The sequence below is a fragment of the Drosophila subpulchrella genome, unplaced genomic scaffold, assembly GCF_014743375.2.
Source record: "Drosophila subpulchrella strain 33 F10 #4 breed RU33 unplaced genomic scaffold, RU_Dsub_v1.1 Primary Assembly Seq24, whole genome shotgun sequence".
Lineage (NCBI taxonomy): Eukaryota > Metazoa > Arthropoda > Insecta > Diptera > Drosophilidae > Drosophila > Drosophila subpulchrella.
Genome location: NW_023665550.1, coordinates 201,165 through 228,682, shown reverse-complemented (window position 1 = coordinate 228,682; position 27,518 = coordinate 201,165). Strand labels below are relative to the sequence as shown.

The 27,518-nt window shown below is 45.9% G+C and overlaps 2 protein-coding genes across 2 annotated transcripts in view; one reads left to right on the top strand and one right to left on the bottom strand.

The window, feature by feature from the left end:
* Positions 1–27,518, bottom strand: part of LOC119559383 (irregular chiasm C-roughest protein) — a 125,508-nt gene that overhangs the window by 25,637 nt on the left and 72,353 nt on the right. Inside the window, exons 3-6 of the mRNA XM_037872440.1 lie at positions 10,200–10,963; positions 3,804–3,981; positions 2,674–2,900; positions 1,759–1,915 (exon numbers count right to left, since the gene is read on the bottom strand). Of these exons, the coding sequence (XP_037728368.1) occupies positions 1,759–1,915; positions 2,674–2,900; positions 3,804–3,981; positions 10,200–10,963 (1,326 nt within the window). The remainder of the gene's footprint in view (positions 1–1,758; positions 1,916–2,673; positions 2,901–3,803; positions 3,982–10,199; positions 10,964–27,518) is intronic.
* On the top strand, positions 25,030–26,852 carry LOC119559385 (parafibromin). Its single transcript, XM_037872442.1, has 2 exons — positions 25,030–25,920; positions 26,320–26,852. Exons 1-2 carry the CDS (start codon positions 25,114–25,116, stop codon positions 26,659–26,661), a joined length of 1,149 nt encoding a protein of 382 aa, XP_037728370.1. The 5' UTR covers positions 25,030–25,113; the 3' UTR covers positions 26,662–26,852.

Here is a 27,518-nt window from a genome sequence, read left to right as displayed (position 1 = left end):
CACACCCACACAATCACACCCACACCAAAGCACGCAAAACATCAAGGACTCTGTGCCATGCAAATCCCACACGGCTTTTCTATATTTTCCAATCATTTTCATGGCTCTCCACTACCTGGGCATTTGTCAGGGCATTATGCGGCTTCACGGGCATTAATAAAGCAAATAACTGTGGTCCGTCCCCGGATCCTGGCGCTGATTGAGACCCTCCTCAGGGCGAGGACCCGGCTGGTGTTCGGTGTCCTGGTGGCCAGGACGTGTGTGCGGCTTTTTGCTGCCAATTAGTGCTAGTCTTCCAATTGTCGCCTCGCCTCATCGACCCACCGACCGGCCACTGGCATTGATTCCCAATTCCATGTCCGGTTGCGTCACTTCTGCGGTGTCCACAGGACTCGTATCTTTATTTCCCGGTTTTGTTGTGGCTGCTCGTGGCATGCATATTGTCCACCTCAATTGGCCACGAGTCGGACTTCGCAGGGTCTCCTTTAAAGCGGTTCCATTGTTGCGCGGAGGGAATCATCTCAGGTGCAATTCGGTTGATGGATGGGAAGGTTAGGGGTCACAACGACCAGCGATTCGAAGGCATGGTCACAAACCCAATTCTCATAGAGATTTTGTTTATGCTGCTGAGCATGTGCTGTGATAATTCCTGTACAAGGCCTTCGGGGTCACCAGTCATATCAGCGTATATGGGCGTATCATAACCAGTCCTTATCTGAGCTCAACATTATTGTTTCTTGCGATCTCCAAGTAAAATGAAGGCTACGGGGCTTATGAAAATTAAAGCTGTGAATCCTTCCTCCTTTCTCTCGACACCTTCTTATTTTAAGCTAATTGAGAGTCCTGCAATCCTCTCGGGCCTCGAATTTCCATTAATTCCCCTCTTTTCTCAGCAGCTTTTGCCCCTGCATTTCAATTGTTCGTTGGCGTCCTTTTCTCAACTGTCGCGCTTTCTTTCGTCTTCCTCCGGCCGGTTTCATTGCAATTTGATTTTACTTTTCCTTCTGGTCCCTTTTTGCTGTTTCAATTAATACAATTTCACCTTTGCTTTCGGTTACTCCGCTGACTTTGTTCGCTGCAGGTGCATAATAATTTTCTGTGTTGTTTCATTCCCTGCCCAGCTGGCCCTCAGCTGCGATTCTGCCGAGCTCTTGGCCCGGCTGGCGGCGTGTGTTAACTTTCGCAATTTAACTTTTCAATCAACATTTACTTTTTGGTTTCACTTTTATTTACATCATTCCACTCTCGTTTTTTGCCCTCCTTAAGGTAATTAAACGTGGTGAGATATTCGCCCTGTTTGGGTTTTATTAAAAGTTTGGGTGACCTTACCATGATGACTCACTGAAGCACTGTTCATTTCTGGGATTATTTCGGCTCAATAAATAGTAAGATGGGCTTTAATTCGACCAGTGATTTTTAATTAGGATTTTTTATTTGAGCATAAATTACATTTTTACCCTTTTCATAATCTGAAAAAGTAATCAGATCCGAAAAGTTTGATAATGAATTAATTTTCTACTGTCATATTTAAATGAATAAAAATGCTTGTAATGTGAAAAAGTCTTGCAGTAAAATAAAAAAATTAATTATAAATATAAATATAAAAATTAGTTGTAATAAAATAAATAAATAAAATAAAAAAATTAAATAGGGGAGGCGAGTCAACGGCTCTAAGTCTTAAGTATTTAGTGGTAATAAAAAGATAAGGAAGGCTAAAAATATTCTTATAAGGGAAACCTAAAAATATTCCAAACTTACACTGCACATCCAGCAGAAGCGAGGCGTTTTGTCGAATTTTTAGCGTGGGATGTTCCATGACGCACAGGATCCGAGCGTTATGATGGGCTCTGTAGACCGCGGGAAGTCGGGCCTCGCTCTTCGCCCCACTGTTGATTTTGTAGCCGTCCTTGTCGATCTGCAGGGGAGGGGAGTCCAGATAAAATTCACATTCAAAATTTATGCTAAACACTGGCAAATTGGGCCAAATGACAGGCGACTGCTCGGGCGGCCAATTAGTCAGGCCTGTTATCAGCGCGACATCATTAATTTAAATTAAAGTCCAAGGGCAAGGGCGCCCACCTCGCCGAACACTACTCCGTGCGACTCACCACCCACCCACCAAACACCACCCACCACCCACCACCCGCTGTGGCTTTGGCATGGAAATTTTGTTGGCACAGTTTTCAATCAATCATCGGGGGGCCGGAGTGGCCGTGGGTGGCCAGTGGTAAGTGGTAAGTGGGATGGGGTTAGGTTTGTGACCAGCCGAACACGCAAATTTGTGGCATTTAGGGTCCGAGCGACAAGCACCCACACACACTCGTCTGCCTGGAAGACACTGCCCGGGGCTGTGTGTGTGTGCTTGACAGGTGGAAGTGGGGGCGAAGTGGGAGTGGCGTCGAGCTGACTAAACTCCTGCATTGCTCAACCGAAATGTCTGCTTTTCATTATGCTCGAGTGCAAGACAAACAAATTTGGCCCGACCGCAAACTGGGTTCAGCCAGTCGTCCGGAAGAGCCGTTGTTTGGCCGGCAGCCGCTTTTGGCCACACCTAATGTGTTTGTTGGCCGGCGATGCTGTGGTTTTTCCACTCCAGCCGAACGGCCATTACCAATCCCATTCGGACATCCCGCCACTTGTCACTCATCGGATCGGTGCCCTGCCCCGGCTTACCTTCTCGCCCTTGATCTCCTCCAGCTCCAGGACCTCGGCGGACACCTTCTGGGCGTGCCGGTCGACGCCGGGGCTGAGGAGCACCTCCCAGGTGAGCGAGGGTCGCGGGTTGCCGCCCTCGCTCACGCAGGCCAGGTTCAGCTCGGAGTTCTCCTTCACGGGCACGAACAGGTTGCTGGCGTCCAGGCGGCGGGAGTCAATCAGCAGATACGGCGGCTTGGGGCGATCTGTGTGTGGGATGCGTTATGAGGAACATTATAAAATCTGCTAGGATAAGCAAGTAAATTTGATAATCACATACATATTTACACAAAAAGGCAGTATTATCAAAATTTCGAAGTTAATTAAGCAATTTAATAATAAAATCTTAGCTTAATCAAATCTTTTTTCCTTGCTACCTTAATTCCGAAAAAATATTTTAATGGGTAAATTATTGTATCGCACTTTAATATTTGTCCAATATCATAATGGCAAGCTTAAATTATACATTTTATTTTGTTCGGTATGATAAAAGCTCATAAGATCTGTGGTCTACAAGTGATCCCTTATCATATTCATTTGTAAATTAATCATTACTACACTTATTATTGCTGGGTACAGCTGTTAAACTTTAAAACACAGATAAAATAATATTGCAAGTGGGATTTAACAAATTTATTTAATTTTTATTTAAAACAAAAGAAAAGGTTTTGATTTCGATGATTAAGTATTCGAAAAATATTTTTTTTAATCTACGTTAAAAACATACAGTATTCCTTTACTATGATTTTTAACCGCGACAAAGACAGCTTAAATCTTCACAGTAATTTTTAAATCAATAAATGAAGCTAAAGGCAGATTCCCTCAGTTTAGTTGCATTCAGAACATGCGCTCGAAGAGAAAATCCCAATGTTTACCAATTCTGGGGCACGACCTTATCTTAATTTCGAGGATGCTTTTTGCTCCCCGTGATGGCGTGGCCATAAAAGCGAGCATTTGCCAGCGCCAACTTGGCCTCGTCCCCGGCTAATTTGGCAAATGGCACGACACGACCCCTTTAGTATTTGTCTAAGCTGTTGGCCAAGTCGAGACTGCCCCACCCAAGTGGGAAGTGGAAAGTGGAAGGTGGAAAGTAAGACGGGGATACTCACCCAGGACGACCAGCTTGACGGGTCGGGCGTTCTCCGTGTAGCGCCTCGTGTTCTCCGCCTCGCACTGCCACTTGCCGTCGTCCTCGAGCATGACGTTGGTGATGGTTAGCGCGCCATTAGCCTCCTTGATAAAGCGGTAGTCGGTGACGCGGGCGGTGCGGTCCATGGCGTGGACCACCTGAGGGAGAAGGAAGGAGGAGCGCTGGGTAAGTTTGCGCGGCGATAAAGCTAATGTCATTGGCGGAATTATGCAAAGCGCCTTTTGAAACTTTTAATGCAGCGCATTAAATGCCCATAAATTTCCCCCATTAAATGCAATCCGCCCTGCTCGACGAGCCGGGCAGCGAAACAATTGCATTTAATGTTTTCATATCCATTTATTTACACTTGGGCATCGCTGGAATTTTATTACATCTCGCTCCAAACAAACACAATACTCGTAATGACAATTAAATGAGGACGATGGCCCCCCACCGCCACACATGTTATCCACTGGTAATGTGGCAACAATGAACTGGCGGCTTAAAAACTGTAGCCAATAGTTGTTGGCCATCCCGCTGCCCGTCTGCCAGCCTGTCTGTCTGTCTGCCTGCCTCGGGCTTAATGCAAACGGAAATTTATGTGCGCATTCAAATGCTCCAGCCGCAGAGCACAAAAAATTATGAAGAATGCGAGAACAAAAAAGTATGAATATGAATATATGTGGAAATGTTTCGCACGCTTAATGCGTTTAAGTGCCAATTAAATGTCGGGCTAAAAAGAGCGCGGTCAGCAGAGGGCGGCCATAAATGAAACACGATTTTAATTGCATTTGCAGGCGGAGAGATTAACTTTTGGGCTTGGATTAAGGCGGATGTCTGAGGCGCATTAAATTGCCAGGCTATACACTCCCTCAATTGGGTATATTCTATGTGATCCACACATATTACGTTACGATTTTTGTTATATTTGATTTATTGGCTTTTAACACTGAAAATATTTAATAAACAAAGATAAAAAAAGATTTTTTAAATAATAAAATCCATTTAATGGATCGATGCTGTTTTAATAGCAATACAATCCAAAATTTAACACTAGGATTATTCATTCAAAATAAAATGCTCCACTGAAAACTGGCCATATTGACCGGGGAAAAAATTGAACGAGGCACGGGATAGAAAATCCGTAAAAAATCTGTAAACAGAATATTTGTATGGTGCACTTCCGGTTCCGTTTGTGCGTTTGCGTTGCGTTTGCCGTTGCCGTTGCCAGTTTTTGTTAGAGCTTACGATTCGTACGCTTCGCCTGGTGTATATTTTTCAAATGCAGTGCAAATATTTATGCGTATATGAAATTCACTTCCCCAAAAGGGGCTTCCCCCCGCCCCCCGCAGAATCGATGTGTGCGTGAGGCGACTTCCGGCGCGCATTTGCCGCAGTCGCCGCAACGGCCATTTGCAGAAAATTTATTAACCAACGACGCATTTGACTGGCAACTGGCAAACTGGCAAAATGGCAAACTGGCAATGGCAAACTGGCGACTGGCAAAGTGGAAACTGGATTTTGCGTGCCTGTGCAGCGGGGCATTCAGTTGGAAATTTATGAGGTCGATGGCGATCCGAGGCTTTTTGGCGTCCACTGCATCCACTTCCACCAGGGCTAGTGTCCAGTGTCCAGCGACCAGGCCTTTGGCACCTGGTCGTGTTGGAGTTTTCTGGTTTGGCAACATGGCCGCCGGACAAAAGCGTTAAATGAGCGTGGCAAATCCTTGTTTACAGCGTCGAGCGTTTGGCCGGATTACACGCTCGATTGTTTCGGGCCTGCCATTGTTGGCGATCCTCTGACTGCGTTCCTGTTTTCGGGTAATTATGAATTCAGACGCTTTTGTTTTTCCTCGGCGGAGGGGCGGGTGCGTGTGCATCTGTGTTGTCAGCTGCGGCGATTCGCATAAATTGCTGAATATTTTGAAGGCGAGCACGCATAACTTTGCATAATTTGTGGCCACGTTATCGGTGGACAGTTGAGGGTTTTGTAATTCTCTAATTGCATTGTTGGCGAACTTTCGGCGATTCGCGATTTACATTTAATTTCGGCCCAACCGCCGTTTGCTCCCTTCTGCATGAATAATAATGCAAATTTATGTTATGCATTTTCCGGTTTTATTCTGGCCCCAAATTCAGATTCCCCTCTTCTAATGGTGAAAATAATAAATGCCCCTTCTGAGCACACACTTCATTGACACTCGCTGACAATTAGCTTCATACTCCTCCGCGAAAGGGCAATCCCTCAGCTCCAACCATTCCGAACAGACGCTTATTTCTTTCGAGTGGAGCCCAAGGAGCAGGGAGAAATGGCTACTTATATCTATCACTTGCTTGGAATTGCAAAAATCTTGTCAGCCAACATTGCTCACTGACTGTCGCGCCCCCTGCCCCCTGCCCCGTCCTCATCCTCATCCTCATCCCCATCCCCATGCCCATCCTGATCCTCCCCGACCCCGAGCCACTAACTCGAAATTGCTTTCGGCAAATATATTAGCCTCTTGATAATTTCCAACAATAAATTCCTTGGCACTCGCACAAGCAGACGCCCGAAGTGGGAGGATACCGAACCCCGTATCCTGGATGGGATGAACTCCTTTAGCTGTTGTTCCCGCTCGGGGACTCTAATGCATTGTGCAACGCTCTAGAAAGTACAACAAAAGTCGCTCATGTTGCAAGCTGTCAGTGCAACACTTGTCGCATGTCATTGCCGCAGTAGCAATGCAATGGGGCTTGGAGGGAGTGGGTGGTGTGCGAGCCAAGGACCGGAGTCAACGGGCACATGGAGCAACTGGGGATAATCACGAAATATATGTGTTTCCCAGACCAGACCAGAGAACTTAAAGCCTTCGCTCGGCTACAACTTGATATATTTTTTGTGGGGTTTCTCCAGAACGTTGCTGGTGGGTTAATTCTGTATCATTTATTTTCTGTTTCTTCAATGGGTTGCTACTGGGCTTCTTATAGATTTCTGCTGTAGGTTTTTGCTGGATTTTCTAGTTTCACTTAAAGTTTCCATCGATTTGTCTGTAAAGATAGATTTTTCCGCACGTTTCCAAGTAGCTTGCTCAGAATGTTGCTGTGACAATTTTTTCTTACGAAAGTTTTCCTTGTGTTTAATTTACACATTATAACGATTTTTCTGATTCTTCTGGAACTGTTATTTCCGAGTAAGTTTCCCCCTTAAGTTTCTTCAGATTGTTCTATATGTTGCAGGTGGATTTCGGCAGAAGGAAAGAGCATTCGCTTGAGGGTGCGCCGTCCCTTTCGAATGCTCCCCAACCTGCAACACACTTGCCCACATTGTTGCCGCATCACTGTTGTAATTGCCGCAGCCTGCTCGTTACTGTTGTTCTATCTCCCGCTCCAGGATGCCACCTCACCCTCATCCCCATCCCCATCCCCATCCTCATCCTCGGCGCTTACACATGGCTGGCTTTGTTTTAACACAACTAATACAATTGCACCGCTGGGAAATGGCTGCGATGGCAGGCGGAGATGCGAGATACGATGGATGCTGCTCCCGGTGCTCCTGCTGCATTGGCGTTGATTTTATTTGCCATCGGAGCACTCAGAGTTGGCAGGAGCAGCCGTCGACCAGCGTCGACATTGTAACTAACTTAATAAACTTGTCAAAGGTACAGAGCGGCGGCGTGTTAGCAACTTAAGACTCGCTTTCCCGGCTTTCCCGGGATTCCCCGCTTTCCGCCGCCACCACTCGACTCCCCACTAAGTGGCACCGCATTGTCGCTCATTTTCATTTGGGATTTCTGAGGCTGACTGATTAATTTGCCGGCTTGATGTGATTTACGCTCTCAGCTGCACTTGCATCCAGGCCTCGGGATGGCAAGTTGCCCATTAAGGCTGCGTCTTAAGTTCGCTCCTAATTGACTAATGGAGGCTTATCGGGGCGCAGCTAGATAGGATTTGTGCCAGCAAAGCGGGTTTGTTGACCTTAAACCTGAGACCCGGCCATAAATAAGCTGCCAGCGCCACAAAGTGTGCAGCAGGGCGGCTGCAACCATAAAACTCCTATTTCCGACGACTCTGTTGCCGGGTTAAGGTTTATGTCTGGCAATTGTCGCCTGGCGAAAAATATGGCTCTATAAAGCCAACAAATTGCCAGGCAAGACAAGAGACAGCGCGGTTAAGGACACCCTGTTGGTTGAGGATGGGATTCGCGGGATCTGACGCATTTCTCGCCAAATAAAATAGCTAATGCGGGTGCAATCACATCGCTGACGCCGCTGGCAATCCCGAGTTCAAATTGCTGACAGGCAACTTAGTGGCTCCGACGGAATCCAATACGGCATGCATATGCAAATAACAACAAGTAGGCAAACAATCGCAGCTTGTGGCCCTAACAATGTTAGCCAGCTTCGCCCACAAGTATGCAACTCTTTTCACCGCCACGCGTCGAGTTGCTGGTGGCATGTTGCAGGTTGCAGATGGCAAGTGCTGAGGCAACAGCAACAGCAGCCAGTTAACTGCCACAGACAACAGCAACACCAGTGGCAACATCAACAACAAATAGCTCCGACACGTACACAAAGTGGCAATGCTGCTGCTGGCTGCAACTCTGCTGCTGCAGCTGCCGTGTTAGTTGCAACTATTATTTGCCCATCAACAACTTGGCCTGCCAGCTTGTTGTATTTACACCTGCCCAAGAGAGTGCCTCGGCTGCGGCCCACACATATTTGCAGCAATGCAGAGGCCCACTAACTTAACTGCGAGGCTTGAAAGCCAAATTTTAGGGGTTCATAAAGTGCTGATCAGTGCTGGGCCTGCTCTTTTTCGGACCGTTTGGCTCCCTTTGGAGGTCTACATAGAGCTATACTGAAATAAATTGCTAAAAAATTCGCTGCTTTCTGGTTATATTACTGTGGACTGCAGTCCACGTAGTGACGAAGCGCGCCATGAGAGCGTGTAGGTATCGCAAAAACTATGAGAATCTACTGGTTTGGGAGAAAGAGCGTTGAAAGTGTTGATGTGAGATTGTAGAAATTTTGAAATAAATGCTGTAGCTAAGTCCCGAATGAGCAAATTTAAGGAAATGTATTTCTTTTGTGGAATTTATAATAATATTTCTTCAAAAAATTCGATATCAGTAGTTTTCATGTTCAAGGTGCGATCGTCACGGCCTCGTTAAGAGGTGTTTTTGTTTGATTGATATGACCAGTCGATGCGATAAATTCGATTGAAAAGCCGTCAACCAATCAATTGTTTAGAATATAGATTATAATTGGAAACAAAGGCCGTAGAATTCTTATTTTGTTATCATCTATTTTTATAAATTTCGAGTCAGCGATTGTAGATAACCGCTTGGAAACCAATAATCAAATCAATTAAATTGTAAAAGTATCTTCATTTCTTAAGTGGTGCAAAGCTGTCAACCAGAGCATAAACTATAATCCATGTAATTAAGTAAACCTGTAATAACAATTTAGTCCGGCCGAAAGTCTTTGCAACTATGGCCGATTCCTCCCTGTACCTTAAGTTTTAAACTTTTGGCAACACAGTACAATAAATAAATAATCCATGTAGGACAATTTTTCTAAGGTAACCCCTTTCAGGAACAACAAGCATTCACAGTTTTGAAAAACTAAGAAATCATACAACACTTAAGGTAAACAGCATTTCAAAAGGTCTTTCCAACATCACTGATGGGGATTCCATTAGGATTCCGGCATTTCCATGTCCTGCTTAAGGAATTATCTCTGTCGGGACTGTATTTGTTTGCAAAAAGTGTGTGCAAAACATTCTTAGCACTCGGCAAACTGTTATAATTGCATTATGCTGAGAGGTTTTTTGCCCGGCAGCTTGCCACTGTTTGCGTTCGCAATTACAACTCAATAACTTTCGGCTTTGCTGGCGGGTTAACTTTTACTTCATGCTTTCGTTTTTGTTTTTTAAACAATTTCAACTGTAGCCATCATTTCTAGCCAGCTTGTGGGCGTTCTGGCGTGGTAAAAACTCGTAATTAGAAGCCCTCGTAGCTGCATAATGAGGCAATCGAGCAAAAATGCGGCCCTCGAAAGATGAGCTCTGCCAGCGCTTTTGACATCAGAAACTATCAAATAATAACGATTATCCTATTTGCATAATGCGGCAGTTAAGCGACAAAGGACCGGAGTCGCAGTCAGACACAGGGCAAAAGCCCTGCCACTCGAGACGTCTCGGCCAGAATGAGAATAAAGCCAGGAGCAGTCAGACAGACAAACAAAGAACGAAGACGGGAAGTGGGCAAAAGAATGCAGAAGGCTAAGAATGCAATTAAAGTCAGCACAAGTTGGCGGCGCCTGACAGCCTGAGAGGCCCTTTGCATTTGCAGGACCTTGGCAAGGGGCGAACCGCTTGGCAAGGACCACCCAACTCACCTGGCCATTCTTGTACCACATGCTGGTGGCGATGTCCAGGTCCACCTCGCACATCAGCTTGATCTCGGAGTGCTGCTCGGCGTAGACCACGGACATTTCCTCGGCCTCGTAGGGATTCGGGGGCACTGGTCGCAGGGGCAGGACCCTGGGCTCCAGGGGACCCTCGTCCTCCTCCTCCGCCTCCGCCTCCTCGCGGCTCTTCCGCGCGATCAGGTCGCTCGTGCTGGTGCCGCTGTCGAACTCCTCCACGTCGTCGATGATGATCACCGGCTCCTTGGGCTTGGGCTGCAGATCCTCGGGCGCCAGGTGGAGCGTGGACCGCGGACGCTTGGCCTTGGTTTCGTTGTGGGCCGAGCTCTTGGTGGCCAGGGAAGTCGTGCTGGTGGCCTGGACTGTGGTGGCCACCGCTGTGGAGGTGCTGGTCGAGCTGGCCGACAGCAGGGAGTCCAGCTCGTCCTCCTCCGTCTCGCGGCGCTGCCTCTGCCTGGCCTCCTTGTGCAGCACGGCGCGGTGGGCCTGGTGGTGCGGCTTCTCCTGCGCCCGCCACTTGGCCCACTTGGCCCTGGTCTTTTGGCAGTTTTTGCCGCATTTGGCCGGCTTACCACCGCCGCGGTGGTCAACTGCATCCTCGGCCGACCCTACTGATATGCTGGGCCAGCTGGGGCTGCTGCTCCTGCTCCTGCTGAAGGCTTCCCGGTGCTCGGAGGGCTTTGTTTTCTGCACTGACTTGGCGTTGATATTCTGTGGTTGTGTATAGGTGGTACCTGCAATCGAAAGGCATGCAAACAGAATAAGCCGATTAGGTCGGTAAGTCAGAAACACACGGAAAAACAAAGTTAATGTTGTAATTGGAAAACAGTTAAAACAGATATTTGTGTGTACCAATATATTAAAATATAGATATTTCAAGGTTATATTTTATTAAAGAGAAGCCTACATTTTTCAAGGCTTAAAAAGCAACCGACTAAGGAGACGACAATTAGTGAGAAATTGTCATCTTTCAAAATCCAGATGTATCTGATCCGGATTTGGTGACTGTGTACTTAGTTGCACCTCCAGCTCCACTGGAATTTTCGGTCCCAAACGACACCAGGAGAAAAAGACTCAAGGGCAACTTATGCTGGGGGGAGTATCAATTACATTGCTTTGTTGCATGTAGAATGCGTTCAGGGCTCATGCATTTATTTTCGAATTTTCAGAAGGCAAGCAGCCAGCAGCACTGATTGAAAAGCCGAGGAAGGAGTCGAACGATGTGGAGCGTCCTTTCGAAATGTTTTCCCAATGCATGCAAATCCTGGCCTAATCTCCTGCACTTTCAAAGCTATTTTCATGCCTAGCTCTGTGCCCCTCGTTTGTTGCTCTTTGACAACTCTGCTTATTGTCTCCTTCAGATCCAGCCTCGACTTTCCCGCCCCTCTCCTGTCACTCTGCTAGCACTCCTGTTGTTGTTGATAAATTTACACAAGTGTATGACAAGCTTTCAAATGGTAATTAATATTCATCTGAGACGAGCTGCGAAGAGGACGGGCTTGGGCTTGGGTGTGGCAACTCCCTTCAAAGGACAACTGCCGGGTGTCTTCCCTGTGCCCATTCCAGCTTATGCGATCCCAAAGTCAACTGTAGCCGGCAGCTATCAGCAGCACTGAGAGAGAAAATGTGTCTCAAATTTGGAATTACAAATTTATTATTATATTTTAAATATGTAATAGTCGGATTTGATGAAATAACGACTTCGCAGTTGATGGATAAAGCCGAATCGGATCCAAAACTGACCAACAAATGTATTTGCTATTTGAAATTACTTAGAACGGTCTCTGACAGTATGCAACAATATATTTTGAACTCAGAGGTCTGATTGATTCATTAAAAAGAACGACGTTATTCTGTCACGGCATTATAAGTGACTACCCGCACAATATACTTAACAAGAAATTTTGATACAACAAAATCACAAACTTTCCAAATAAATAAAATCTTCTACAATTTCTCTGTCACCGTTTTTCACAGTTTTGAACACTTTGCAGTTTAAGCTTAGCTTTTCGATTAGTGCATCACTCTTTCAGATAGGGCCTACACTCAAGATCTTTAATTTCGCTGTACACAGTAGTGATATAAGTAAGTAAGCACTCAGGCCAATTATGGCTTCCAATTTGTCTATGTCTAAAGAACTCATATTTTAACTGCGATTGTTGCAGGGCAAGCTTAATAACAATACGATGTTCAATATGATTGTAATTATATGTAAAGATAGTGAGGGCTATTGCCAACTCTACGGCCATAAGATAATTGGGGGTACATGAGATAGAACTTGATATGGATACCATGTTTATATGATGTGGATTTTCTCTTCGTGTCGGAATGCGGAGCCAATGTCTGTGGTTAGCTGACAAAAGCAGATCTAGCCCCGGGAATAGTCTCTGAACCCTTTCTTCGCTGTCCTTCGCCCTCTTTCGACTTTCCACTTTCCACTTCCCCCTGCCATTCCCGTTCCCATTCCCATTCCCCTGCACTTGCCATTGTCTGGCCGGCGCTTTTGTCTTCCAGCCCTTTTCTCGTCGGCAGGGCGTTACTCATCTCTTACCCGGCTGCCCGTTGGCTTTGTGTTTGTAGCTAAATTAAAGTTGTCATTTTTCAAGTGAACGCACAAAAGTGTGCAATGCGCCTAATAAATTTCTGCCTGGCATATCCTGCTATTCGGGCGAGTCCCATAGGCATAACTAAGGGGGGCTCTGGGGGTTAGTTATGTACTAGTCGTAACTCCCTCCATGCGCACACACACACTCGTATTCATGTCCTTGAGCATGTGAGCGCTAAAATGTTTTCACAACAGCTTAAAAGTCGGCTACACTTTCGGCGAGTGTGTGTTTGTTTGCATGCAGCTGTAGTTGTTTGTGCTGTAACTTAAGTTGTAAATGAAGATTGCGTTGGAAATTGCACAGAACTGGCGTTGGCTTCGTCTTCGTGGCCCCGCCCACAGCCCACAGCCCACCGCCCACCGCCCCCGCCCATGAGATGTGCGTGCAAATTTAATGAAGCTGCCACACACACTGCACACTTGCACACCCGCACACCCGCACACCCACTCCCGCACTCACACTCAGGCAAACACTCGAGCATGCTCGAGCTTCAAGCTTTTCTGTGGCATACGCTGCGCCGCATAAATTTCTGGGCGGGATCGGGATCGGGGAGTCTGGAGCACTTGGAGTGGGTTGTTTGACAGTTGATAAAACGCCGGTGCTTGACAACAATCAAACGTGCCTTCCACACTCTGCTCATTAGCCCCCCGAGGACTGGGCGACTCTCGTTTGTTTAATTTTGCCTCGGCCTCTAGTTCAAGGGCGTTGCCAAGAAAGCAAAAGAAAGTGATCAATGGGATTTAATGAACTACCTGAGTAATGGTTTTTAAAAATTGACCTATAAACACATCTCATATATGGCTTGTAATAACGTGGTAAGTGGTATTTTATTCAGATACATTTTTCCACTCCCATCCACATTCAGTTATTAGCAATAAGACCTGTGGCCGTACCGCACTTAAAAACGCAGCCATGAATTAATTGCCTGCCTTGAGGCGGTGTCAGCCGCTTAATTGCATTGTTTTTCAAACATTTTGCGGAATAATATTGGTTTTCGATTGCCCTCATAAATCAGGCAGTTTTACGCAATAATTGCAAATAATTTTGTGTAAAAATCGCTCCGCTTTCCAGGCCTTCGCACACACGACAATTATGGCAGTTCAATGGAGCATTACGTGCGGCCTTATCAATATGCAAAAAGCCGTGTACTTTTATGGACTGACAAAACGATGGGGCTACGCGCCTAAGGGCGGGCGGACGATCAAGCGCTGACATAATTACGCGTTCGAACGTGCATCCCCACGCAGACATATATATGTCAGCCGATTATACTGCCGTGTCGCTGGGTGTGGGTGCCTGTCACATTTAACCGGCAAATTTCATCGATTTCCCACTTTTTCCGCTCGTTCCCGGACTTTTTCACGTTTGTCCAGGCAAACATGCAAATGACATCGAGTTGAGTTTCATTTCGTGGCACTAGAGTTTTTTCTCACTACATCAACATTAATTTAATGCACTCGAATCTCCGTGTTTGTGTTGTCTTTAATAATATTATTTTTCTGCAAATGCCAATCGACCAGTTGAATAATTGAAAGGGAAAAGGTTGCTTTCCGTAGGCATATATGTACGTAAGCTGCATTGTCCTGATGCCAGTCCGCTTCTAATTAGTCTGGCTCTCATTGCATATGCCTATTTGCAGTTCCGAGTGTTTACTTTTTCGCATGATTCCAGCACTGGGAATGCACTCTAAGTCCCAAGATCTCAATTGTGAAGTTAATGTTCATGCTAGATTTAAAATGGGTACAGTTTATACAACGAAAAGGTTTCAGTTTAAACTGTTATCTGACAACACTTTAGTTTTCGGACTGGAAATGAGCTTCACTGGGTTAGTTATCGAAAACTTTTTTAAAACAATTCCATAATAATGTATTTTTTCAGAACACCCTTTTGCATTTTAAGGTTTATTCTTGAATCGATTGACTCAGTTCTTTCTGTGTAAGACTGCCCCTCCCATTTGGCTTACAAGCTCGCAACTTGTTCTGAATCACGGCCCAAACATTAAACAATAACTCGCCGGGCAGTCAATACCCTAGCTCAACTTAACTCGACTTGGTTTCCCCTGGCTCCCCCTGTTCCTCCAGTGTCAACAGAACGCCCTCGTTATGCAACCCATTCTGCCGGGGTGTGCGTGTGTGTGAGTTGGGCCTTGCACCCAGCGTTGATTAGGTTAATGTCCTTAAGGCACAAGAACAGCTGGCAATCCCCTGTCTCCATGACCGGGCTCTCCACTCAGCTCGTCTCACCTCCAACCGAATCCTGAGCAGCTTATGGTACCCCCCCCCCCCCCCCCCCCCCCCCCCCCCCCCCCCCCCCCCCCCCCCCCTGGGTGGGCAGGTGGTGCAGTGGTGCAGCCTGCACCTGGTGAAATGGGAGAGGCGGCTCCTGCTTGCAGTCGCTTGCCTCGTGCATTGTTTAAGTTCCACAACGTCGACAACTTTGCCAACCGCCACTTAATGCAAGCGCAGAGCTCGCAGTCGGGGTCCTGGAAAGGGGCGGCTTGGGGTGGGGGCGTGGCAGACTGCACTTTGCCTGGTATGCGGTGGCGGCTTTTGCGGCCAGCCAGCAAACAGCAGAGCAACTGCAAGTGCAACTACACCCCCTCATTACTGCCATTGGAAACTAAAAGCCTTTTAATCGCTTCTGAACGCTCTCACAAAATTATTGTGTGAACATGGATATTTGCCGGTCTCATTCGATGCGAAGGTTGTCGGGAAATTAATTGACATCTTACCACATTTTGCTGGCTTCAGTGAATTTTATGGGTCCTGATATTAACGAGAAATGCTGACGTATCGACTAATTAGCATCTTGAAGGCAGCTAAATGGGGTTCTCGGCGGCCTCTCATTCTGAATGGATCAATTTGGCACTGGCAATAATTCGGTATGGCAATAGCTGAATCTTGAATTCAAAAACTTTCTGGGCTAACCCTTGATTAAGATAACACATTACATAGCCTCGCCCAGGTTTTAATGTTAGTAGTAATTTGTTTCTGAAAGTTCCTGAGTGATGCCTTATTTATTGCACGAGCTGCAGCTCTCTGCGGCTCTGTTAAAGTTTAATCCCGGAAAAGACCGGGTCTGAAACAACTCCTGAAACACTTTTAGTTACTTTCGCCGGCTAAAAGCTACGTGATGCTTTCTCCTGCCACTTTTTGACTGAGTGGATGGGTGAGTAGCTGCGTGCCCCGGTTCTTTACGATTATGCATGCTGGGGACTGCGACCTTCGTATGTGGCTATTACGGGGAACTGCCACTTCATTGCACAGGCGGCAGCTGCCTCATTACACACACAAACGGAATGCGAGGACAATGTCGGCGACGTTTACACAATGTCGCTGTGAAGACAGGACGGCAAGTCGGTGCAATTGGGCTCCTCTTGGCCAGGTGCGTTGCGTCCTCTGCTTTGCAATTGTGTCAAATTAATTGTCAACTGTTGTCGCCCCGCTCCCCCACCATCTCCATCCCCCTCCCTGCAGCACCTGCCCCCTGGCCGCCACACACACTGCCTGTGTTGTGTGCTTTGTGCGGCTGTCTCTGTCGTCTGTTTGATAAATTGCATTTAATGGCTGCCGCCAATTAAGAGCAATTTTTGCTGCCGTTGCTGCTCCGCATTTTGTTGCCAGTTTTTGCCAGCTTGCCCCCTTTTATTTCGCCCTGTTTCCGTTTCTGTTTCTGCTCGGCAGTTGCTTTCAATTTGGCCGGGCTGCAGTTTTAAAGTGACACCGAGGTCTGAACCACAGCCGACTTGGCCTGCAAGCGAGCGGGCCTAATATAAATTGATAGCTCTCAGGGCCCGGAGATCCCACATCCCCACAGCCCCCTTTCCCCGCCCAGCTGACCACGTTCGGCGGCCATATTTCTCACTTCAGCACGCGCAGCATAACAAAAATTAGATAGAACATTACTGGTCCTGGTATATTAAATGCAAGGAACTCGTGGGTCGGGTCATTTACCATCTATAAAAAAGAAAGAGCTCCTATCTGCCGTTTCCGCGCCTTTCGCCGCTCCTATTTCTGCCATCACGACTTCTTCGGTATTATTTATGTCGCCCGGCGACTCTGCCAAAAAGGTCGGCACTTTGTTCCATCAGCCCTGGCGAGGTTTTACAGTTGAGGGTATCCCTGTTTTGTAGTGGGGTTTGCTGGAACCTGGATATGCTTGAGGGCCTATGGAATGGTATAGTAGTCAGCAGTAGTACTCTGTAGTATTTGTTGTCTCAGTCAGTATAATACTTATATTAATGTCTTCAAATACACTTTGCTACTACTATTAGATTTATTAATTTCTAATGGTTCCTACAACAGATTGTTTCAGCTTGAACATCAAAACATATGGAAATTATACAACTTACTACCCCAGAATATACTTATGTGGTCGCTAACAATAGAGACAGGGTATTTCCCATTCCCCGCCAAGGGACACGATGTCCTGCGCTATTCGCCGCTGCTGGTCATTAGGCGTAGCATACTTAGCGGCTACGTGCTGTGACCAGCGCCAACCGCAAATTAAGTATACGCCGCGATGCGCCGGCGCCTCGAAGTATGCTGCAGTTTCGCAGTGCCCGAGCAAACAAATGCTGAGACAACAAACAGCGAGATTCGAGCTATGGACCTCCGACCAAATGCCGGCCGTGTCCTGTCTTGTCTCTATGCGAGCAAGAAGTTTCATTTTGTTTGGGCGTCCTTTTGGCTGTTTGTTTGTTCCCCTGCTACCGCCCCACTGCCCCTTCACAGCGCACCCCTGCACCCCCTGCGCCCCATAGAGCATGAATTAAGCGCCAAAAATGTGCGAGGCACGTAAATAACTCCACACAGTCGCGACTCGGGCGTTTCGGGGGGTTTCGGGAGCGAGGTGGCACGTGACCAAATTTCGATGGCAACTTTGTTTGGGATGCGCCCCGACTTTATCATGTTTTCATTTCGCGGCGTTGGCTTTTTAATTTGTGCACATTTAACGGCGGGGGGCGGGCGGTCGCGGGGGCGTGGCATTTCCTATACAATTTTTTGCTTGCAGATGTGAGTTCTCTTTTTTCCTGACAGTACTTTTTAGTGCCCTCCGTTTGCCCGGCTGCGGAGCAAATTAATGCAAATAAAACGACGAGTCGCGCAATAAAACGCTGTTGTTTTTGTTAATTTTTGTTATTGCAGAAGTCTGCAGCATAATTTATTTACTTGGGCTTTGACTTTGGCGCTTTTGGTTTGCCGACTATTTTTTCAATGTTTTGCTGTTTTCATGTGGCGTTGGGAAATGCGCAATTAAAATGATAATTTTCCACAGTGGCACCACCACCACCACTGCCATTTTTGGCTGCAACTGCATTTCGCACGTACAGTGAATTATAACCTGCCGCATAAAAGTAAGCTATAATTTAGCGCTTAAATGATGCGTGCTCGGGCGCTCCACTTTGTGAGGCTCCGTAGTTGGGCTCCCCCGTTTTCCAGGCCAAAGCCGGGTGACTTTATTGCATTCCTAGCACTCGACCATTTTTTATGTGCTTTAATTAATTCGCCTGACCACTGGCCCAAAAGGGAGCCCAGGAAGAGCTAAGCTGGGAAAAACAAAAAGGCAAATCTTATTAACTTCGGCAGACCCTCTTTTCCGCTTTTCCACTTGCACACAAATCCAATAAGACAGCTGGGAGGGGGTGGGTCACAAAAAATTCGCATTCAATAAAAATCAATAGCAGGGCGAAGGGAAGAGGCCTGATGAAGAAATAGCCGTAATGCTTTGCTTATTACCTTCCAATTCATTAAACGTGCCGTCGAGCCGACCAACCACTTGAGTCTTCCTTTCAGACCGAATTTCCTCCTCAAAATGGTCAGCCCTTTTCACTTTCCCATCGATGCAGAAGTGGAAAAAACTGAAAAGGTTTTCCGAGCTTTTTTCTGAGCGATTGAGGTAGCAGGGTGTGTGTTTGCGAGTTTTGATTGTCTCTACGGTTCAGTGATTTTTTGCTAAGGATATGTGTAGAACAATACAGATTTGACATAGGCTTGGAAAAATGTTATTTAATGAATATCTCAAAATATTTATAGTTTTAAGTAAAAAGATGTCACGATTTATTGAGAAAACTATATATAAATTATTTCCTAAGCTCTTTAGCAGTGAGTTAAATAAGAATAAGACGTTTAGGCCAAAAAACAATTAATTATACGGTCAGTGCTACAGTAAGTGATGTCCTCATGAAATGTCTGTCACACGGTGTTATTACCTTTTTATGATGCCAGCTAATGTTTCATATTCTTTGACCAGCTTCCACGGCTCCCATTTAAATCAATAAATCACTCGAGCCTCAGCGTTCGTTAGCCTAAGCAAAAACCCCCATTTAGATCTAAAACTAAGGCCAGACAACAAAGACAGGCTGACCCATCCAATTGCGATCTCACTGACCGGCTCATTCAATCATTTTTACACCCTCCAGAGCCCGGTCCTATCAGGCGTAAATAATCAGAAACGTTGGCTAAATAATAAATACATGTGTGTGGGTACTTTGTCTGGCGCTTCCTCGGGTCCAACGGGCAGTCCTCTGCTGACCAATCAACTGGCATTAATGGCTGGGCCCACGAGGCACTTAGACTCACATCGAGTGGCATGAAAAATGATGCAGCCGCCACCTTCCAGCCACCACCGTCTACCTTGCTCAAGCAACATGAAAATAAATATTAAATAATCATTTATTTTCACAAAAAGTGTATGGTTTGCTTTCCATTTATTGTTGGCTTTTATGTTTGTTTGCCATCACTTACGCACACACCTCCCCTCCGGACAACAGTGCGTATGCGCGTTATGCCGTGAGAGGTGGAATCGCCTTCCTGCTTAACGCCTCAGTGCATTGGCTTTGATTGAGGGAGTGGGTGTGGCTGTGTGGGAGTGGGTCTGTAGCCCGAGGAACCAGGTCAGCCTGTTTGGCCAGCGGTAGGCATAATGGTTTTTGTCCAAAGTGTTTAGGGAGCATTTACGCCCTTTAAATAAATAAGAGGTCGTTTACCTGCAATCTATTTAATTTAAATTGCACTGGTTTATCACGGGGCTGTCTTTAATATACTTTAGAAAGAATTTATTGACTTCACCTAATCGTTAATATAACCCCTTAATATTTTAACTTCCGTTTGTCATTTCAGTATGCAACTTAGCCCCCCGCTCGCCATGATGTCTATTTGAAAGCAGAAACCATAACTTCCCACTGGCAGCATTCCTCATGCATTCCGCTGTCAGTCGAAGCCGCAAAGTGCGGAAAAGTGTGCTAAATGCTATGCGAAAATGCACAAATTACCAGCCAGGTGAGCTCGGGAGCCGAGCAGCGAAAAGTAGGTACTCGACAAAATAAATTTTAATAAACAGAGCGCATACATCAAACGACAGGCAAACGCACACACGTGCTCGTTGCCACACACACTTGTGCACGTAATTGGCGGCAAAACAATTAGTAGCATTTTACAGTTTACAGTTGCTGCACATACCATACAGCGTTCTAAAATATTTTGCACCGAGCTGCACACGAATGTGCACTTCAAAAACATTATATTTGTTTCTTATTTCAATGAGTAACTAGGTAATTTCTAAGCATTTCCTAAGAATATAACATGACTTAGGCTAGCTTAAAAACAATACACTTTTTCAATATCTTCTAAAATGATTTAAGAATACTACAACCAAAATGGTTGGCTGATTTTAATTGCTGAGTTTTTCAAAAAGATTACTTTATTTTCCCAGTGTATGGAGCGGCAAATGCTGCAACAAAAGCTGACGAGCTGACTAAGTGGCGAATGTGATGAGCTTTTGGCCAGGAGCGCAGACAGACAGTCTGAGCCGAGGAACAGGTGAGGGCAACAGTTGGCAGGTGAGCCGGTAAAAGCCCGAAAAGCGTTGAAACTTTTGACACACTTGGCAATTGAAATGCATTTGAAGAAGAAAAAAGGCCACCCACTTTCTGTAATAAATTACGGTAATTTAGGGGAAGCGGGAGATACACAGGCATTAGCATACGTGCGCATATTGTTAAAGGGAGAAATGAGTCAAAGGAAGCAGGCTATATGTGTGTCGCAATTTCCGTCTGAAGAGCACTTCCTGCAGGCTTGCAAATGTCATGCAAGTCTTTACTCACCTGCCCACTCAGAGGAAAACCGTATATGAAGAACTTGTTTTCAATTATCAAATTGGAAATGTACCTTCCTGAAAAAAAATATTCCTATATATTGAAAGTATTATCTTAGAGAAAATCAGTTTAGATTAAAAATAGCCTTACTAGAATTCAAATGTTATAAAAGAAAATTACATACTATTTTCAAACATATGTACGATTTTTCTGAGTGCGGGAAGTTGCAGCTGCTCGTCAAGGCTGACTCGTTGATTGCCTGCACGAATTCTCTGAGAAGGAAAGACGCATCTCAACTTTGGCTTGATGAAAAAGACCCCGAGTTGAATGTGTAGATATGTGGCCCACTTAGCCCGTAGACTGATTAAAGCTTGCGACATGGCAACGCTTTAGAAAATCGATATAAATATTCTGTCATAACCCGTTGCAAATAAATTCCAGAGTTTCCGCTTAATTTCGTGTGCTGGCATCCGTTCTCGGATTCAATTTTGCGGGGAAGTTGCAGCAGCTGCCTGCAGTTGAGGAAAACCAAATTGAATAAAAAAGTTTCTCTCTGGCCAAGTGGCCCCTGCGGGCGGAAGTGCCAAGAGTCGGACCACATGGCGAATGCTAGATATTTCGCAAAGCGAGTTGGCAGGCAGCAACTGGCCACTTGAAGTGCAACTGTTGCACATCAAACAGACATCAAAATGTGCAAACATGATGGAGAGACATCCGAGTGGACACGTTGCGACTGGCAAAGGAAAGATACTAGATACAGATTGCAACTGCGGCTGCAGTCGTCGACTTTTAAAGAACTTTGAAAAGGTTAGCGGACTCTGTGCTGGATGGAATGTGTGTGAGCACAGCCGGGACAATCAAGTACACAAACAGATCTCCAGTTCATATCCTGTGCAGCCTGTCACTCCCTTGAAAGTAGTCTCGATGTGGTCGAGACTCGCCCTGGGTCACAATTGGATCGGAACTTGTGGTCCTCGCGGCGGCAGGCGACGAAAGTGGGTCATTGAAATCGATCAGACCTGACACTATTTGCCCGCTTGCCAAGCGTATTTCCATTCTCCGTCTGCGGCTTCATTGCACCTTCAGCTGAAGCCAATCTCGTTTCCATTAAATTGCCCTGCCCTGCGCAATGAATCTGCTCCGAAAGCGAAACCATAATGAAAATAATTCGCCAAGAAAAGTAATAAAGTGTCAGCCTTGAAGGGAGCCAAGCAAGCACATGTGCACTGGCAAAAATTGATTAGAGTTTCTGTAAGCTTGTATTTAACTTCCATGACCCCATCCGCTGCATGAGGGAATATCTTCTTCCGGTGCACCCTGGAGTTAATTCCCTAATTAATTTTATGGTGTACCAAAACCAATTACCCTAACGAAGGGATTGCAGTGTTGATGACTCAAAGGAAAGCCCTTTACCTGCATATTTCACTCTATAACTTATCCACTGCTTTTCTCTGTGTACGTACTACATGCATGCAAACCAGGGTGTCTTGTGTGTGAGCTTACATGTGTTCGGGTCTCAATGGCGCTTTATAGTGATGTCGTTGCTCCTCGTATTTGTTTAGCCCGGCATTTTATTTTTACTGTTTATAAGCTGACAAAATTGTTTTTCCCTCCCCTCCAGCCTGCACATTAAGCGATTCGACCGAGCCCGTCCGTCGAGGGTCGTGTGCCGTAAACGGGCAACGCTGCGGCTACGTAATAAAACGAGAGGGCCACAAACAATAATTGGCCAAAGTCTGTTTGGGGCGATATTTGATGGCCTTGTCTTGTCACTGAGGCGAAATCAGTTGCCGTTTTCGTGGGGGATCCCCGAAGGCCAGCAGATTCCATTTCCCAACGCTGGTTCTCCCCTTGATGCGATTCCTTGCAGCTGAGTGCAAAACGCTGGCCAGCGATGATTCCATTTCCCCGCGGCCAGAATGGCTATGCGTGGTCGCATTCTTCTCTGATTAAATTTGAAGTTATGCACCCGCTTCTCGTGTCCGCTTCGCTGACTCTTCGCAAAAAGAATCCTGAATGGCTATCTAAATGCGGCAAAAAGGCATTCCATATCTATGTCAGTGAGCCATTGTTTTCAATTTCAATTCCACTGCATTGTTTTCGGGATTCCCGGTCTTCATGGCCATTGGATCAGCTATTGTGGATTCTCTTATGGGGACTTCGAAAACTTTGGCCCCTTCTGGGTGAAACATGAATCCGAAAACAAAACCCTCCCATAAAGCAATATTTTTTCCGGTCATAATGCCATAAACCTAATTAGTGCCGAGCCGAGTGAGCAATCAGATGATCCCGGTATCCCGCCGGTTTAATTAACATGCAAAAATGCCGTAGACGCAAGGTGAGCCTTTCGGTTCATCGCTTTTTTTATGCCGCATTCTTGACGCGACAAAAAAAGCCGGGGAATCGCAAAGGCCCGCCGGTTGGCAATACAATTTGCCGTGACAAATGCGGCCATAAACAAAAATGGCGACAACCATGCCGCTGCCACCGTCGCCAATCCGCCATTCAGCCATTTTCTAGTGCAGCGCCGGCAAAATGGCTGCCAAAAGAGTCTGGATGAAAATTTCATTTCACGAGCTGCGATGGCGGCGACCTTTCACGGTATTTATCACACGCGAAACGAAACCCGTCTGCAGCCAACTTTCAGCCAACTTCCAGCCCCGCCCGCCCTTGTCGTTTTTGGTAATGAAATTTCGCTTTAGCAATTACGGGCTTCCCCGGGCTATGGCCGCGATAACTGGGGAATCGGGCGGGGTGGGCTTAGCCAGCTAATAGCTTTTGAGGCTGGCTGGCCGACACGATGGATGCATATATTATGATGGGACCTCGAGTGGCCCCCTTGCAGAAATCAATTTCAGGCTTCGGAGGCAAAACAAAGCGGAGCGATGCTGGGAAAATGCAAGAAAGCCGGGGAAAACAAAACACAATTTATAAAAATATTTTCATGCCTTGCAGCTAAAATGTTATTAAAGTCAATAACACAAAGCCGGGACAATTCCTTCTGCGACGCTCTCCCGGGTGAGGGTGAAACTTTGTCAAATAAAAATAGCTTACAAATAAAAACAACTCGAGGCGGAAAAATAAAAATCATCGGAGAGAGGGAGCGGGGCAAACAACTGACCAAGGCAATGTAATAAAAATAAATAATGGCTTTCACAAAAATAAACGATGGTTGCGAGAAAGTTTGAATATTTATGAGTTTTTTATGTGCCAACAAAGGAGGCGGCCAGAAAGAAAGCCAGCCTCTGAATGAGAATTATAGAGCGAAAGCAGGACCTCTCTAGGTTTGGCGATTAAAAATTCGCAGTCATGAATGGAATAATTGAAACATTGAGACGAATGAGTCTATTTTGGGCGGAGAGTTTTTATTACGTGTGACTGTACAAAAAATCACCAATACTCAATATCTTTATCTTATTAAACAAAATTCTTAAAGCCGATTCGCGACAAATCAGTTTTAAACAAACAGGAAACACAGTTAAACTTTCGTAGCTCGAACTTCTCTAACTCGAAGTACCTATATAATGAAAGAAAATAGAGATTATTATACAAGGTAAACGTAGTACCCTTTACATAATCGAGAAATAAGTGACGCTTTCTTTCGAATCTTTAATATAAAACAACTCTCTTTGCAAGTAAACAAGTTTTTTTTTTAGCAAATTAGCTTTATAAACAAAAAACAATTTTTTGTCAATTGGTATTAAATTAGTTCCTTATTGCATATAAAATGATAAAAAAACAAAAAGCCAACGCTTGTTCTACGTAATATTTTGTCCTTTTAAGTTTTATTTAAGTGGGGTCGCACTTCAAATCTTTTATCGCTACAAAATTGTAAGTTGACAATTCATATACAACGTATAAACTTAACTTAACACAACTATATGTTGCTATATGTAGGTTTATTTTATGTTAATTTCTAACAAAATTTGCTATACGCGGTACGTTGAAATGCTGGGTTACGACTATACACGATATCAAGTCTGGTAACGCTGTCATGTGTTTACCAACACTGTTGAGTGCATTGGTGTTTATACATGGTAAGTAAAATAGTATGCCTGGACTTTATCCCTTCGATACAGAAAGTCACAGAACAATCAGACGTCAGATTGAGTTGAAGCTTAAAAAATTCTTCTTTTCTTCCATCTACCAGTATTGGTGTCTAAAAGAAGAAAACCGATCTGAAATGGACTTGAGTTCGAAGACCCTATCCCAAACAATGACCGTGGAGGCCATAGCGGCTATCAAGGCCAAGCGCATGGCCATGAAAATGGATCTCGATGTCGAGGGTAAGCGGATAAGAACGCTGCAGCGGGAGCAGGATCGCCAGGAGCACGAGGAGCAGGCGGAGTTCTGCAAGCTGACTATGAAGCGGGAAAGGCAGCAATACACTCGCGAGGAGCAACTGCTGGGCGAGAAGGAGCTGCCTGGAGTCCTGAAGATCGTGTCCCTCGTCTACGACTTCACGCGTCGTCGCTTGCTGTCCAAGCCGGAGGACTCGCCGAAAGAAGAACCCGCAGCTCCTCCGCCGCTTGAAGGGCTGCGAGAGGTGCCGGAGGTGCCGGAGGTGCCGGTGGTGCCACCCGAACTGGAAACAATCAAACCGCCGCCCATGTCCAAGTACAACCGCTATGGTCAGGAGAGATTCCTCAGGGGCGAGGAGGAGTTTGGCATCAACCCGGGGGGAAGCAATTGGGAAAAGGTCGCATCATTGGGCTTGAATCCAGACGGTGGGAAGACCGAGTCTGTGAAAATAAATACGGAAAAGGGAAAACTGGAGATGGCCAAGAACGCCAGCAAGAAGCCCCGTAAAGATAAGCGGTTATCCCGTATGCCCATCATCGTGGTTCCGGATGCTCTGACCAGCCCGGTCACCGTTCACAATGCCAAGCAGCTTCTTCAGGAGTTGCGCTACGTGTCCGTGGAACAAGCCCGTCAGACCCTGGTCCCTGGCCAGCTCCTCGACGAGGTCACCATCGAGCACCGCTTTCAGGTGGGTAATGTATTTGACAATGTCAAGTATCTTCTATTTAAGAATGTGGTTGTTGGAGTTCCTGGTTGAACGGGGTTAGGGGGAATGTTATGGTCGTAAGTGTGTACGCCAAAGTAGTTAGTTTCAGAAAAGAACATAGGTCACTAATAATATTAAATACTTAAAGTGCAGTTTAAAGTATAGTAAATGTTTATGAAAAAGAGAAGTAAGAAATTCAAGTTCTATAAAAACCAGAGTGCTAACAGATCTTGCATTTTCCACTCGCTCCTTTACATAATTTACTCACTAGAGGGGTCGATAGCGAACCATTATTGTACGGCAATCTGCGGTTGGTTAGGATGTCTAATCTACTTATGCTTGCTTGGTGGCTTAATTACCTTTATCAAATGCAAATTTCAGGGCGAACTGGTGAGCTACAGGGTCATCGACAACGTGACCCGGCTGACCCCAGAGGAGTGGAGCCGGGTGGCCGCCGTGTTCGCCATGGGACCCCACTGGCAGTTCAAGGGCTGGCCGCAGGGCGGGGACCCCGCCCTCATCTTCCACCGCGTGTGCGCCTTCCACCTGCACTTCAGGGGCACGTCGGTGAGCAAGGAGCTGGCAAACTTGCAGGTGCACCTGCTCGCCCTCTCGCAGCACGAGCGGCACTTGGACTGCGGCATCCTGACGGAGTTCTGGAACAAACTGGACCACCACATGGCCGTCCATCCCCGTCAGTTTGCGTTCATCAAGCAGAAGTAGGGTGCTCACTTTCCCCTTGGGCCGCAGATATGCGATAAGCAGGGAATCAATAAATGAAATTGAATAAGCCAGAACAAAGGACGAAGGACAAAGACCAAAAGCACACACACAAGGGGCGGTGCTGCGATAATAAAAAGCGAACGGGCGCATCAGAAAAATATATCACGTTTGTATAAAAATCATATAAAAACGTTGCGAAAACTGCAAACTTGGCAAGAAAATTAAGAGCACAAACAAGTCGGAAAACGAGGGAAAGGGGGAACTTGGCACGCGTGAGACAAAAGCTAAATGACACACAAAGGAGCAGTTGTGTGCGAGTGGTGAGTGGGTGGCGTACTTATGTAAGTCACTGTGCGTCCCACAAAACGTAAAGCTGTCAACGGCGTTCAGAGTGATGGCGAAAACAGAAAATGGGACGGCTATGGGGGATGGGGACCCTCTAAGAAGAGCAGTGGGCGCTATAAAATCACTGGGAAATGGCAATTTTTATACACCTCACACATGTGTGTGTATTTAAATGAAATGCGTGCCAAGGCATTTCCATGTGTGTGTTAGGCAGGATATGAAGCAATTGGCAGGCGATAAAGGCTGCCAAAAGGAAACGCACTAAGCGATTTAACAGTCGAGCACAGAGGATGAAAATGGTGACATAAACCTATTTACATATATTTTCAAACTGAAAAACGTAAGTCGAATGATTTACTACTTCAGCATTAAGCAAATTTAAAAAAACTAATTTTTTTCCTTAAATAAATCACATAAGATAGATAAGATAAGGACTTTATCCCCTGGCTATCGGCTGTCATCAAAATACGACTTCATTCCATTTGAAACTGTTACATAAAAACGTCGATCTT